General features: G+C 46.1%; 1 protein-coding gene across 10 annotated transcripts in view; it reads left to right on the top strand.

Moving 5' to 3' along the window:
* The window catches only part of BABAM2 (BRISC and BRCA1 A complex member 2), a 457,873-nt gene that overhangs the window by 240,194 nt on the left and 202,497 nt on the right, over positions 1-15,182 (top strand). For all 10 annotated transcript variants that reach the window (XM_024241865.3, XM_054545266.1, XM_054545271.2 and 7 more), the window contains 1 exon segment: positions 4,466-4,575. In XM_024241865.3, the coding sequence (XP_024097633.1) occupies positions 4,466-4,575 (110 nt within the window).

Here is a 15,182-nt window from a genome sequence, read left to right as displayed (position 1 = left end):
CCAGATACTGTGCTAAGATCCTGCTCTTACCCACTTATCCCCCTCCTCACCCAGTTAGAAACAGAAAAAGACAAAACAAAGCTATACTTCTTATATCATGCCACCTAAAAATATATTCCAGAGGTATTGCAAATCTACAATGTACAAATAAAATTATAACAATATAAGATGAAAAACTAGAGAAGCAGTTATAGAACCTCAGAGTTATTGACCGGATTTAACTCTGCAAAAATCTAAATTTTCTGTGATGGCAGAAGAGCCCTCAAATGAAGTAAAAAATCAAAAAGAGAAAATAACTTTAGCACATGTGACAGAAAAAGATTAAGAAACTCAATGAACAACAACAACAAAGACTAAGAACCTTAAAGCAAGATGGATAATGGATTTGATCAGGAAATTTACAAAAGAAATGTAGATGACCAGTAAATAAGTAAAAAGTTACTCAGCCTCATTCATTGAATCTAAATGGAGATACCATTTTCCAGATTTTAAAAAGAGTGGTAACAGCCAGTGTTATCCAGTGATTCAGGATGAGGGGAAGCAGGCTTATACTCATACAAACTCACAGGTCCAAATGTGAATTGTTGCAAAAATTTTATTTTATTTTATTATATATATATATTTATTTATTATTATTATTATTATTATTATTATTATTATACTTTAGGCTCTATGGTACATGTGTGCAACGTGCAGGTAAGTTGCATATGTATACATGTGCCATGCTGGTGCGCTGCACCCACCAACTCGTCATCTAGCATTAGGTGTATCTCCCAGTGCTATCCCTCCCCCCTCCCCCCACCCCACAACAGTCCCCGAAGTGTGATGTTCCCCTTCCTGTGTCCACGTGTTCTCATTGTTCAATTCCCACCTATGAGTGAGAATATGCAGTGTTTGGTTTTTTGTTCTTGTGATAGTTTACTGAGAATGATGATTTCCAATTTCATCCATGTCCCTACAAAGGACATGAACTCATCCTTTTTTATGGCTGCATAGTATTCCATGGTGTATATTGCCACATTTTCTTAATCCAGTCTATCATTGTTGGACATTTGGGTTGGTTCCAAGTCTTTGCTATTGTGAATAATGCTGCAATAAACATACGTGTGCATGTGTCTTTATAGCAGCATGATTTATAGTCCTTTGGGTATATACCCAGTAATGGGATGGCTGGATCAAATGGAATTTCTAGTTCTAGATCCCTGAGAAAATTTTCGCAACCTACTCATCTGACAAAGGGCTAATATCCAGAATCTACGATGAACTCCAACAAATTTACAAGAAAAAAACAAACAACCCCATCAAAAAGTGGGCGAAGGACATGAATAGACACTTCTCAAAAGAAGACATTTATGCAGCCAAAAAACACATGAAAAAATGCTCACCATCACTGGCCATCAGAGAAATGCAAATCAAAACCACAATGAGATACCATCTCACACCAGTTAGAATGGCAATCATTAAAAAGTCAGGAAACAACAGGTGCTGGAGAGGATGTGGAGAAATAGGAACACTTTTACACTGTTGGTGGGACTGTAAACTAGTTCAACCATTGTGGAAGTCAGTATTTTATTATATTTTATTTTATTTTATTTTTTGAGACAGAGAGTCTCACTCTGTCAGCCAAGCTGGAGCGCAGTGGCACCATCTCAGCTCACTGCAACCTCCGCCTCCTGGGTTCAAGCAATTCTCCTGCCTCAGCCTCCCAAGTATCTGGGATTACAGGCATATGCCACCACGCCTGGCTAATTTTTGTATTTTTAGTAGAGACGGGGTTTACCATGTTGGCCAGGCTGGTCTCGAACTCCTGACCTCAGGTAATCCACCCACCTCGGCCTCCCAAAGTGCTGGGATTACAGGTGTTAGCCACCGCGCCCGGCCTGTTGCAAAATTTTTAGAAAATAATCTGTCAAATTCTTTTGAAATGTAAAATGTTCATAACCTTTGACCCAACAAGCTCTGTTTTAATTCTCTATTTAAAGAGAATTAACACTACTAACAAATGCGCACACACAAATGTACATACACTGACACAAACATACACACACAAAAGAATATTTATTGCAGCACTATCAAGTGGCCAAGAATTGTGAACAACCTGAAGTTTGTTGCTAAGGAAATGGTTTAATAAAATATAAATCCATGCCATGGAATATTATGTGGCTATTTAAAAAGCAGTTGATAGAGTGATATGATTCCTTTAGGGAAAACAAAACAGAAGGTTAAAGAGCTGTTTATATGCGAATGTGTATGTTTTTTTGAGCATAAAGAAAGTAGTTTGAAGCTACCTACATACATAGTTAATATTGGTTACCTTGAAAAGTGGGGGCGAGGGAAGGGTGGAAGAGCTTTTACTTTATAAACTTCTGTATGGCTTGACTTGTTAAGACAAGCCTAAATTTTGTAATCTGAAATTTTTTTAAAAAGAAAGAAAATGGAAAGGGAAGTGGCCAAAGAGACAGGAAAAGACCATCAAGAAAAGAGTTTCGAGAGGCAAGTGGACACCCATGTCAAATACTGTTTAGACATCAAGTAAGAGAAGGACAGAGAAGCATTTGGTGTGTTTAGTGGTTATCCTTGGTGGGAACGGTCTTCATAAACTTGTGGGGTCAGTAGTAGGCTATTGCTGTGGGCTAAGGGATAAGTGGAAGAGAAGGGAATAAAGAGTACGTAGATAACTCTTCCAAGCAGTCTGTGAAGGGGAGGAGCGAGAGGAGAGAGAATCCAAGGAGCTCTGTAGAGTTCAGCAAGATTCTTTCCTTCCCTTTAAAAACGTTTCTTTTTTAGGATGGGAGAGACTTGTGGTTCTTGTCCCTGTGTATACATGTCACACTCATCCATCTTATACACACAAGAGAATGCAGAGCAAGGAGACTGAAGATTCCGGAGTTGAGCAGGATGAGTGATGGCCAGCTTCCCAGGATGAGGGAAAAGAAAGGGTGGTGTGACAGACAAAAGACATTGTATTTGAGGTTGAAGATACAATGTCAAGCTCATGAGTAGTGAGTCTTTTTTTTTTTTTTTTTTTGAGGCAGAGTCTCGCTCTGTCGCCCAGGCTGGAGTGCAGTGGTGTGATCTTGGCTCACTGCAAGCTCTGCCTCCTGGGTTCACGCCATTCTCCTGAGTCAGCTTCCCAAGCAGCTGGGACTACAGGTGCCCACCACCACGCCCGGCTAATTTTTTTTTTTTGTATATTTAGTAGAGACTGGGTTTCACCATGTTAGCCAGGATGGTCTCGATTTCCTGACCTTGTGATCCGCCCGCCTCAGCCTCCCAAAGTGCTGGGATTACAGGCATGAGCCACCGCGCCCAGCCGAGTAATGAGTCTTAAAGTCTAGGTGTGACCCCTCCCTCTCTTGCTGCTGGTGTGGCTGCTGAACCTTCCTAAGGACCTGTGAACTGATCCAGAAATATAGGTCCGTTCTTACCAGTCTCTATGAGTGAAAGATGTTAAGTGTTTAACACATATTAAGTGTTTAGTAATTAAGTGTTTAAAATTTTTATATTTGACTTGGAGCCACTACCAACCAAAAATAAATTAAGGGTTATTAAAATTTGGTATTCACAAATTAAAATCAATGTGTGCTACGAGATTTATTTTAATTCAGTATTTTATTCAGAAGTCTGGCAGACACTTGGTGCTTGGCAATAATCATAAAGCACGTGCACGTAGTTGTAAATTCCACAATTTTGATTCAGGACACTTCATCAGTGTATCATCAGTGTTGGCTTGAGTTGGTTACAATATTCAGTTCCTGCTATTCTTGCTTTTTAATTATAAATTACAGTAAGCTTAGTTTTATCATTATCAGTTTAGTTTATTGTGTGTTATTTGGTTAACCTCACAATGTTTATTGGTACATATTTGGATCAACAACGTTTTGTCTTATAGTGTTCTTATAACTAAACTTTTAAGATATGTATGTCTTGTGATTCACATGTGAATCATCCATTATCATTTTGCCAAAGTAGATGTGTATCTAACCCCCTTGTCATTTGCTTGTATGGTGACACTCTTCATGGTGATATGTTTCCTGGGAATTTTTACTATTTAAATAACTTACAACATACTGTCAAGGTAGGTGTAAGAAAATTACTGGATATTTTAATGTTTTGTGGTATAAATTATGTTTATAGTAATATGTTTACTGCAACTTAATTATATTTTTGCTGAATTCTTTGTTACCACCAGGTTCACTACCTGCCCCCTACCCCTTGAATGTGGGAACAAGTGAGATAGGTGGAGGTCTTTCGCTTTGCTGGGGTGGGCTTTGCTCAGAAAGTTTAAAATCCATCCCTCTAGAGGAGTGGGTAGGTGTGTGGAAAGGATGTGCTAGGCAGCTAAGCTAAAGTGGAATTAGGGTAACTCACAGTCATGGCTTCAATGCCAGTGGACTGTGAGCTTGTCACTAATAAGATGTTAGGAGAACATGTGCTGATGTTGTGTTTTCACTTCTTGTTTAAGGATGTAAATGAAGACCCTGGAGAAGATGTGGCCCTCCTCTCTGTTAGTTTTGAGGACACTGAAGCCACCCAGGTGTACCCCAAGCTGTACTTGTCACCTCGAATTGAGCAGTAAGTGTCATTAACATGAGGTAGCCTGGTGCTACTTCTTGCTAACCAATATGTCTTATTCTTTCTTTTGCCACTCTTGAACTCTTACATTTATTTCTCTTCATTGACTTTTGTTTCCTTAAAAAATTCATCATATTAAGAGTTTCCATTGCAAAGTAAATGCAGTTAGTACTTGCCACTACACCCTTTTGGCGAGTGTTATTGTGCATTTAGTGACATGAATACTGTACCTTTGTAGAGAGAAAAGAATAGGCAGACTGAGTCCAAAATTGAGACTCCTTCCAGATGTTCCCTGGAGTTCGAATGGTTGTAGCCTACAGTGGGCTGCTAAACATCTGGCCCAATTTCTTACTTATTTGTAACTATTAATGTTATTTGTAAAACATAACTAGCCTCTTTAAAATATTTAGCAAAAACTGACTCAGAAGTTAGTAAAGCTGATATTAAAAGTAGATAGCTTAAAAAGATAACATGTTTTATTTTGCTGCATCGAAATAGCTGTGTATAATTTTACACAACATTCAGGCTACATGGCAGAAGTAGTTTGATATCACATTTGTGTTCTAACCAAGTAACATTATTCATCAGTAATGAATTTTGTAAGGGCTGAATTCACAGTGTGCTTATTGTGGGTGAAATGCTTTAGTAGCTTATTCTACTTCAAAGGAAGCTGAGGTTCATTGAAAATGGATTATAAGCAGATTTGGTTGGGAACTTCTGACAGGACAGATTTTTCATCAGCAGAGAGAGTTTTTACAGACTCTGATTGAAATGTATTATTAAAATTCTCTGTGAGTCATTTAGTCACAGTTGGCTGATTTCTGTCTATGAGTAGATGTGGTCACTATCTAGCATTCTCAGTAAAAATACTGAGCCATTTTTACCCCTTCTGACCTTAGTTGCTCTAATTTATAAATCATGGACACATCATTTTAAATCCAATATGACACAGCTGTTTATAGTCAAATATGGGAGCTTATGAACATCAATAATCTGTAGGCATTCTCTTGTCTTTTTATATATCTGACACAGCACCTAGAACAGGATTTTACAGTAGCAGGCACTCAATGAATGTTTAATTTTTGTTTTGAGACAGCATCTCACTCTGTCACCCAGGCTGGAGCGTAGTGGCATGCTTATGGCTCACTGCAGCCTTGACCTCCTGGGCTCAAGTGATCCTCCCACCTCAAGCCTCCCAGCTGGCTAGGACTCCAGGTGCCCCCATGCATGCTTAATGTTTTTATTTTTGTAGTCTCGCTCTGTTGCCCAGGCTAGTCTCAAATTCCTTGGCCCAAGTGATTCTCCTGCCTCGGCCTCCCAAAGAATGTTTCTGTTTTTTGTTTTTTGTTTGTTTGTTTATTTTGAGACAGAGTCTCACTCTGTCATCCAGGCTGCAGTGCAGTAGTGCAACCTTGGCTCACTGCAACCTCCACCTTCTGGGTTCAAGTGATTCTCGGGTTTCAGCCTCCTGAGTAGCTGGGACTACAGGCACAAGCCACCATGCCCAGCTAATTTTTTGTATTTTCAGTAGAGACAGAGTTTCGCCATATTGGCCAAGCTGGTCTCGAACTCCTGACCTCAGGTGATTCGCCCGCTTCGGCCTCCCAAAGTGCTAGGATTACAGGCATGAGCCACAGTGCCTGGCCCCAAAGAGTGTTTTATTATTTTTTTAATTGAAAATACTGACCCGTATTAGTAAGCGATCGGTGGATACCAGAGACAGTAGAATGACGTGGCATAAGGCAAGGGCTCTGAGTCAAGCAGATCTGGTTTAAACCTGGTTTCTGCCACTCACCAGCTGGCACAAAATGTAACTTCTCTGAGCTTGTTTCCTCAGTCATAAAATAGACATAATAATACCTATTTCTTAGTGTTGTTTTCAGGATTATATTAATACTGTTCATAAAGCATTAATCACAGTGCCTGGCACTATAGCAAACACTCAGCAAGTAATAGCCGTGAATGTTATTATTATTGATACAGTTCATAGGAGAAGAACGAGTGAGTGTTTAGCAGGGATGAGTTGGGGCAGAAAAGGAGAGGATGGGTAAATAAGGGAGCAAGTACCAGTTCTAGCGTAGCCACTCATTGTGTAACTAATGAGTTAAATTACAAAGGTGCTTCGGTGATGAGAAAAGAGTTAATGAAACAATCGCAAGATGTGGGCAATATGAATATATTAGTTAAGCTGCAGGCAATAATTTGCCAGCTCAGAAAAACATTTGTTCCAGCAGCTAGGTTGTTTTTCTTGGAAGTTACTACACCTAATTTGCAAATAAACTTGCTAATGAAATAGTCTCACTCTAAAAATCTAAGATGTGTGGGAAATGATTAGGGAAGGGTATATTTTAAAAGTCATTTTTCATATCTCCAAAGTCCAGCTCTCTCATGTCCTTCCTCCCTTTTTTTCTTTCTTCTTTTTTTTTTTTTGAGACAGAATCTCGCTCCGTCCCCCAGGCTGGAGTGCAGTGGCGCCATCTCTGCTCACTGCAAGCTCCGCCTCCCGGGTTCACGCCATTCTCCTGCCTCAGCCTCCCGAGTAGCTGGGACTACAGACGCCCGCCACCACGCCTGGCTAATTTTTTGTGTTTTTAGTAGAGACAGGGTTTCACCGTGTTAGCCAGGATGGTCTCAAACTCCTGACCTCGTGATCCACCCATCTCGGCCTCCCAAAGTGTTGAGATTACAGGTGTGAGCCACCGCGCCCAGCCTCTTCTTTTTTATGTTAAGAGCTCTCCACAGCATACCCTTTTAGATCATTTTTCGGTTACTTCCCTTCATATACTGTTTCCTTCAGCCAGACCTGAGCACTTGAAGTTTTCTTACATTGCCAGCACTCTCTTGCCTCTGTGCCTTTGCTAAAGCTGCTCCTTCCATGTACAAGGCCCTTCTCTAACCCCCTCTTCCTGTTGAAATACTATACTTTTTCTAAGGCCTTGTTCAAATGCCGTCTCTACCAACCATTTTCCCTGAGGACAATTAGTCTAGCCTTCCCCAGAGCTCTTTGTAACACTGAATTTATATTAATCTTATAATCTATATTTATATTATAATCTACCCATCATAGCTTTAATTGGTGATAAGGATTTTTAAAAATCTTTTGCTGAATTGCAAGCTACTCGTTGAGGTGAGGAACAAGTCTTTTTTTTAATGCCATGCATAAATGCAATACACAGTTATCAATTGCCTAATTGGCAGTCTTCTAGGTGAATAAGTAGTTCTCACCAAAATATTGGAAAATGCCTCACTGAAAGGTCTTATACTTTTCCTGGTTGCTACAAATTCACTTGGTAGAACTACGTTTATAATACCAAAACAAACTACCAAACATTCTTTTTTTTTTTTTTTTTTTTTTTTTTTAAATTTATGAAGTATTTATTGATCATTCTTGGGTGTTTCTCGGAGAGGGGGATATGGGAGGGTCATAGGATAATAGTGGAGAGAAGGTCAGGAGATAAACACATGAACAAAGGTCTCTGGTTTTCCTAGGCAGAGGACCCTGCGGCCTTCTGCAGTGTTTGTGCCCCTGGGTACTTGAGATTAGGGAGTGGTGATGACTCTTAAAGAGCATGCTGCCTTCAAGCATCTGTTTAACAAAGCACATCTTGCACCGCCCTTAATCCATTTAACCCTGAGTTGACACAGCATATGTTTCAGAGAGCACGGGGCTGGGGGAAAGGCCATAGATCAACAGCATCCCAAGGCAGAAGAATTTCTCCTAGTCAGAACAAAATGGAGTCTCCTATGCCCACCTCTTTCTACACAGACACAGCAACAATCTGATCTCTCCTTCCTTTCCCCACACTTCCCCCCCCCCTCCTTTCAACAAAACCGCCATCGTCCTCATGGCCCGCTCCCGATGGTCGCTGTCTCTTCGGAGCTGTTGGGTACACCTCCCAGACAGGGCAGCCGGGCAGAGGCGCTCCTCACCTCCCAGACAGGGAGGCCAGGCAGAGGCGCTCCTCGCTTCCCAGACGGGGCCGCCCGGGCAGAGGCGCTCCTCGCTTCCCAGACGGGGCCGCCCGGGCAGAGGCGCTCCTCGCTTCCCAGACGGGGCGGCCGGGCAGAGACGCTCCTCACTTCCTCCCAGACGGGGTGGCGGCCAGGCAGAGGCGCTCCTCACCTCCCAGACGGGGCGGCCGGGCAGAGGCGCTCCTCACCTCCCAGACGGGGCGGCCGAGCAGAGGCGCTCCTCACTTCCCAGAGGGGGCGGCCGGGCAGAGGCGCTCCTCACTTCCCAGACCGGGCGGCCGGGCAGAGGCGCTCCTCACTTCCCAGACGGGGCGGCCGGGCAGAGACGCTCCTCACTTCCTCCCAGACGGGGTGGCGGCCAGGCAGAGGCGCTCCTCACCTCCCAGACAGGGCGGCCGGGCAGAGGCGCTCCTCACTTCCCAGACGGTGTGGCGGCTGGGCAGAGGCGCTCCTCCCTTCCCAGATGGGGCAGCCAGGCAGAGGCGCTCCTCACTTCCTCCCAGACGGGGTGGCGGCCAGGCAGAGGCGCTCCTCACTTCCCAGAGGGGGCGGCCGGGCAGAGGTGCTCCTCACTTCCTCCCAGACGGGGTGGCGGCCGGGCAGAGGCACCCCTCACCTCCCAGACGGGGCGGCCGGGCAGAGGTGCTCCTCATCTCCCAGACGGGGCAGCCGGGCAGAGGTGCTCCTCACTTCCTCCCAGACGGGGTGACGGCCGGGCAGAGGCACTCCTCACCTCCCAGACAGGGCGGCCGGGCAGAGGCGCTCCTCACCTCCCAGACGGAGTGGCCGGGCAGAGGCGCTCCTCACTTCCCAGATGGGGCAGCCGGGCAGAGGCGCTCCTCACTTCCTCCCAGACGGGGTGGCGGCCAGGCAGAGGCGCTCCTCACCTCCCAGACTCCCAGACGGGGCGGCCGGGCAGAGGCGCTCCTCACTTCCTCCCAGACGGGGTGACGGCCAGGCAGAGGCGCTCCTCACTTCCCAGACGGGGTGGCCGGGCAGAGGCGCTCCTCACTTCCCAGACGGGGTGGCCAGGCAGAGGCACTCCTCACCTCCCAGACGGGGCGGCCGGGCAGAGGCGCTCCTCACTTCCCATACGGGGTGGCAGCCGGGCAGAGGCGCTCCTCACTTCCCAGATGGGGCAGCCGGGCAGAGGCGCTCCTCACTTCCTCCCAGACAGGGTGGCGGCCGGGCAGAGGCGCTCCTCACTTCCCAGACGGGGCGGCCGGGCAGAGGTGCTCCTCACTTCCTCCCAGACGGGGTGGCGGCCGGGCAGAGGCGCTCCTCACCTCCCAGACGGGGCGGCTGGGCAGAGGCGCTCCTCACCTCCCAGAAGGGGCGGCTGGGCAGAGGCGCTCCTCACTTCCCATATGGGGTGGCAGCCGGGCAGAGACGCTCCTCACTTCCCAGACAGGGTGGCGGCCAGGCAGAGGCGCTCCTCACCTCCCAGATGGGGCAACCGGGCAGAGGCGCTCCTCACTTCCTCCCAGACGGGGTGGCGGCCAGGCAGAGGCGCTCCTCACCTCCCAGATGGGGCAACCGGGCAGAGGCGCTCCTCACTTCCTCCCAGACAGGGTGGCGGCCAGGCAGAGGCGCTCCTCACTTCCCAGATGGGGCAACCGGGCAGAGGCGCTCCTCACTTCCTCCCAGACGGGGTGGCGGCCAGGCAGAGGCGCTCCTCACCTCCCAGACTGGGCGGCCGGGCAGAGGTGCTCCTCATCTCCCAGACGGGGCAGCCGGGCAGAGGCGCTCCTCACTTCCTCCCAGACAGGGTGGCAGCCGGGCAGAGGCGCTCCTCACATCCCAGACGATGGGCGGCCGGGCAGAGGCGCTCCTCACTTCCCAGATAGGGCGGCCGGGCAGAGGGGCTCCTCACATCCCAGACGACGGGCGGCCAGGCAGAGACGCTCCTCACTTCCTAGACGGGGTGGCGGCGGGGCAGAGGCTGTACTCTTAGCACTTTAAGAGGCCAAGGCAGGAGGCTGGTAGGTGGAGGTTGCAGCGAGCCGAGATCACACCACTGCACTCCAGCCTGAGCACCATTGAGCATTGAGTTAGCGAGACTCCGTCTGCAATCCCAGCACCTCGGGAGGCCGAGGCAGGCAGATCACTCGAGGCCAGGAGCTGGAGACCAGCCCGGTCAACACGGTGAAACCCCGTCTCCACCAAAAATACAAAAACCATTCAGGCGTGGCGGCGCGCGCCTGCAATCCCAGGCACTGGGCAGGCCGAGGCAGGAGAGTCACAGGAGCCCGAGGCAGGGAGGTTGCAGCGAGCCGAGATCATGGCAGTACAGTCCAGCTTCGATAACAGCGGGAGACCGAAAAAAGGAGAGGGAGACCGAAGAAAGGGGAGGGTGAGGGTGAGGGTGAGGGTGAGGGTGAGGGTGAGGGTGAGGGAGAGGGAGAGGGAGAGGGAGAGGGAGAGGGAGAGGGAGAGGGAGAGGGAGAGGGAGAGGGAGAGGGAGAGGGAGAGGGAGAGGGAGAGGGAGAGGGAGAGGGAGAGGGAGAGGGAGAGGGAGAGGGAGAGGGAGAGGGAGAGGGAGAGGGAGAGGGAGAGGGAGAGGGAGAGGGAGAGGGAGAGGGAGAGGGAGAGGGAGAGGGAGAGGGAGAGGGAGAGGGAGAGGGAGAGGGAGAGGGAGAGGGAGAGGGAGAGGGAGAGGGAGAGGGAGAGCCCAAACATTCTTATATCTTTAAGTAGAAGTTTTCAAAATGAGGTTTTAGAGAAAGATTAACATAAAAGAAGTAAACTTGGAGTATGACTTCTATAAGGGCTTAGATATTTGCTAAAGTTATTAATACTTTTGGTTAATTCTTCCAGAGTTCAGAGCATAGGACAGACATAATGCCATTTCAAGAAGGCCGTAGTCATGGGATGGGTTTTGAGAACTGAATGTGCTAAGCTCTCATTTGTTTTCTGTGTTTTATACTATCTTGTCAACTCTTAGGTAGCTATCCAAGCATTGACTATCAACTCAGACTTGGAGAGTTCTTTCAGGAGTCATGGGAAAAGCATCCCACGTGGACCCGCCCAAAGCCGATGTCAAACTCTTGCCCTAGCTGAGGCTTGTACTCCTTTTGGCTTCTGCTATAGCTCTTTCTAGGAAGTCCCAAGCCCCATGCGGTGCATTTGGCAGGGAGAGGCTCAGGGGAGACCAATAGCCCCATCCACACTGGGTAAAAATTACCAAGAGAAGGTTTGCATTCCCACCATCTCCTCCATGGATATAGAGAAATATCGTGGGCCTAGAAGGAACCGCATTCCAGTCTGACTGTTCCTCTGTCCCAGCGTGTCCATGCAGGAGGCAAAGATATTATACTCACGTTAACTACTCTCAGCAATTGGAAAAGAAAAGGGCTACTTTTGGGTCTTGTCATCATATGTAGGAAAAAGTATTGATTTGTTGTACCCTAAAAAGACTACAAATTAGACAATCCTGACAAAAGGGAACATTGGTCAAATTCTTTGGTAGAAGACTCCAAAATGTATTCTAATTTGATGAAGCTCTGAAATGTGATCCCACTTCTAAAGTCTGTTTGCCCAGGGTCGTGGAATAGTTGTCTGGTGTCTCTGGTAGCCCTGCCGCACATGGCCGCATGCCCTTACGATGCTTAGATGCATATTGTTTACCGGTCTCCCACTGCGCATTTCTATGGCTTGCAGAGTAAATGCTTCTGAGAAGAACTTTGTGTTCTTGCACTAGGGACATTTATGAAATAAACATATTTCTGGCCCTATACATTTGTTTTCCAAGGAACCAAAACCAATCCGTTGAATTAGACACGAGTAAGTTCTGTTAATTTAAAAAAAAAAAAAAGTCAGTGGTGAGTTATGCAAAAAAAAAAAAGCTGGTAGTCAGTAGTCAGTGATGCAAATTAGATTTTGGTTGAATATTAGAAAAGGGGAAAAAATAGTTTCTAAACCAGTTGCTTTTTTTTCCCCTGGCAGAAAAGCTGTGAGTTTTAAGGTTACATCATCAGAGCTGGCGTGAAACATGCTCTACCTTTCCCTCTTCCCCAGACTGTTGGCAGTTGTAGTAGTGAAACCAAAGGTTAAATGGGCATGAGAGTCTGCATAGCACTCTTCCCCGAAAGGTGTGGGCCCTTTTCTTGGCTTGAGCCACTTTGTGGGAGTGGTTTAAAGACAACCAGCTTCCTCATTCCCTGTGCTGTTCCCACTCTGTGCATAAAAAGAGGACTTCAGCCCTGAGGCAGACCAGGTGGCATCTTTCACAAGTACAGAGTTTGTTTTTAGAACTTTTTGTTAAGTTACATCTGCCTTGGAAATGAGTACTCAAAACTTCCCAGCCCACAAACGCTCACTATTATTGAGGCCTGTGTACCTGCAATATGCATGTTTGTTCTTTCAGGCAACAGAAACCCAATGAGAATTGACCACATGTGAGGCCCTTTGCTAGGTGCTTCAGAGGCTGTCAGCATAAATGAAATATGGCTCATCCCCTTAATTTCCTTAAAGTAAGAGGGATCAGAACAAATATGGCAAGTTGTGATTTGTGGATTAATAGAAAAGGCATATTAATACATGGCATCAGAAGCCCCCTGTTCCTTCACTTATTGGCTGACAACCTTGGCTTAAGTTAACGTTTTTGAGCTTCATTTCATCTTCTGTGAAGAGGAATAAATCTAAGTTTCAGTTTCATCTACTCCAAGTGGGGAGGTAGATGAGAAAGGCCCTACTGTAGTGCTTGGCCCATGGTTGATGCTTAGTTAGTGCTCCTTGAGAAAATACTTATTAAGTGCTATAACAGTTCAAGACAGTGGGAGATCACATTTCCATTTGACTTGGTGGAGAAGGAGCTTTGGAAGATTATGGAAAGCCTGGCTTTTCTAGAGATTAAATATGCAGTACTGTAACAATAACAGATATGTATTTGTTCAGTACTTTAAAATATTCAAACTGCTTTTCACTTTACCATCCCATCTGATCCTCATGATAGTATGCCTATCGTGTGTTTTATAATATAGCTTTTTTCTTCTATAACTTGGAGTTTTTAGATCCTTCCTTGTCTCCTTCACTGCTACTCCTTCCTTTTTTCAACCCATTAAATTATGCTAAATTGTGCTTCCTGTGATAACATCTCTAGACACTTTTGTGGCTTTGCCTGTTTGTGGATGACACCCAGATCCCCATTTCTAATCTCAGCATTTCTCCCTGCTTACAGATCTGCTTCTCTAACCACTAGATAGGCATGTCTATCTGTGTGTTCAGTTGACACCTCAAATTCAAAGGGCCTGAAACTAAACTCATCATTCCCCCAATAAGCTAATGTTTCTTCTTTACAGCCTGTTTTTATTCATGACACTCTTGTCTGCTTGGTGCCCAGGTGGTACATCTTAAAAGCATTGACCATACCTCATGCCCCTATTAGCCAGCCAGTTGTTTTGGACTAAAAACCCACTCTCCACAATGTCTCTGAGTCTTGTCATTCCTACTATCGTTACCTAGTTCAGTCTTTCAGTTGCCATGGGTCCTGAGGGGCTCTTAACTTCTAGTTCCTTCCTATTTCAGATTATTCATACGGAACTGTCACTGTCCTTTGAAGTAAATTCCAGTCCTGTAATGTCCTTGCTGAGAAGCTTCAGTGCCTCTCTGTTGCCAAGTGAAGTAAATGCACAGCTCTCCATCTGGCATTCAGAGTCCATGTTACAGTCCTGTTCACCTTTCCACCCTAGGCTGGACTCTACATGTATCCTGTTGTCCAGCCAAACAGAATTTTGTGATTTCCTGAATATACCTTGTATTTTTTTCACTTCCATATCTTGCTCAGGCTACTCCTTAGACCAGAACATTGAGTTTATTTACCTCTCCCACAGGGTCTGTTAAAGTCCTGCCCATGTCCTTAGATCTTCTCAATCATCACCTCCTCCATGGAACTTTTCCTGACCACCACTGCCTGCCTCCACAATGGCACCACACTTTTTCCCTCTGTGTTTGTGCCTCCTTTGTCATATTGCCTCCCTGGACTCTAAACTCTTTAAGGCCTGGGCCTCTTTTCCATCAGTTGAGGCTGGTGAGCCACAGCCCCTCTGGCCAAGCTGGCCCTAGCCAGGCCCCTGCCCAGGCTCAACCACAGTCTCCATTGACAGGTCTGGCTGGAGAGGCAGAAAGCTGTGACACTATGTGCATGTTAAGGCGGTGGGTTTTCACAGTCATTTCTTATTGCTGTGCCTTGTGGCTAGCCAGGAGGATACTTTCCTTTATGGTCCCCTGTTCATGTTTCTGAGAGGTGGAGCCCTATTTCATAAGAGTGGTTTATCAACTGAATCCTGGAGGTGGAATATGACTTTGATCTTCTGTGACCTATGTGACCTAATATAGTCCTGTTGGCGTCTCCAGCCTCCCCTTCCCTGCCTTTACCCCACAGCATGCCTGGCAGCAAACATGGTCTCTTGGAACATTTGGATAGCCTGGGATCTACAAGGGCTGGGATAAAGTGAAACTTGGCTAAAGGACCTAGGGAAAGGGTGAGGGGAACTGAAAATTAAAATAATACTACTTAAAATTATGGATGAGTAAGGATATTAAATTCAGATAAATTGGATCAAATACGTTTTTTAAAAGCAATAAGCAAGTTCAATGCATTGGTGTATGTGATTTTATTTACCACCAAATTTGAT

Source organism: Pongo abelii, chromosome 12 (genome assembly GCF_028885655.2).
Source record: "Pongo abelii isolate AG06213 chromosome 12, NHGRI_mPonAbe1-v2.0_pri, whole genome shotgun sequence".
Taxonomy (NCBI): Eukaryota; Metazoa; Chordata; class Mammalia; order Primates; family Hominidae; genus Pongo; species Pongo abelii.
This window is presented reverse-complemented; position numbering and strand designations above follow the sequence as displayed.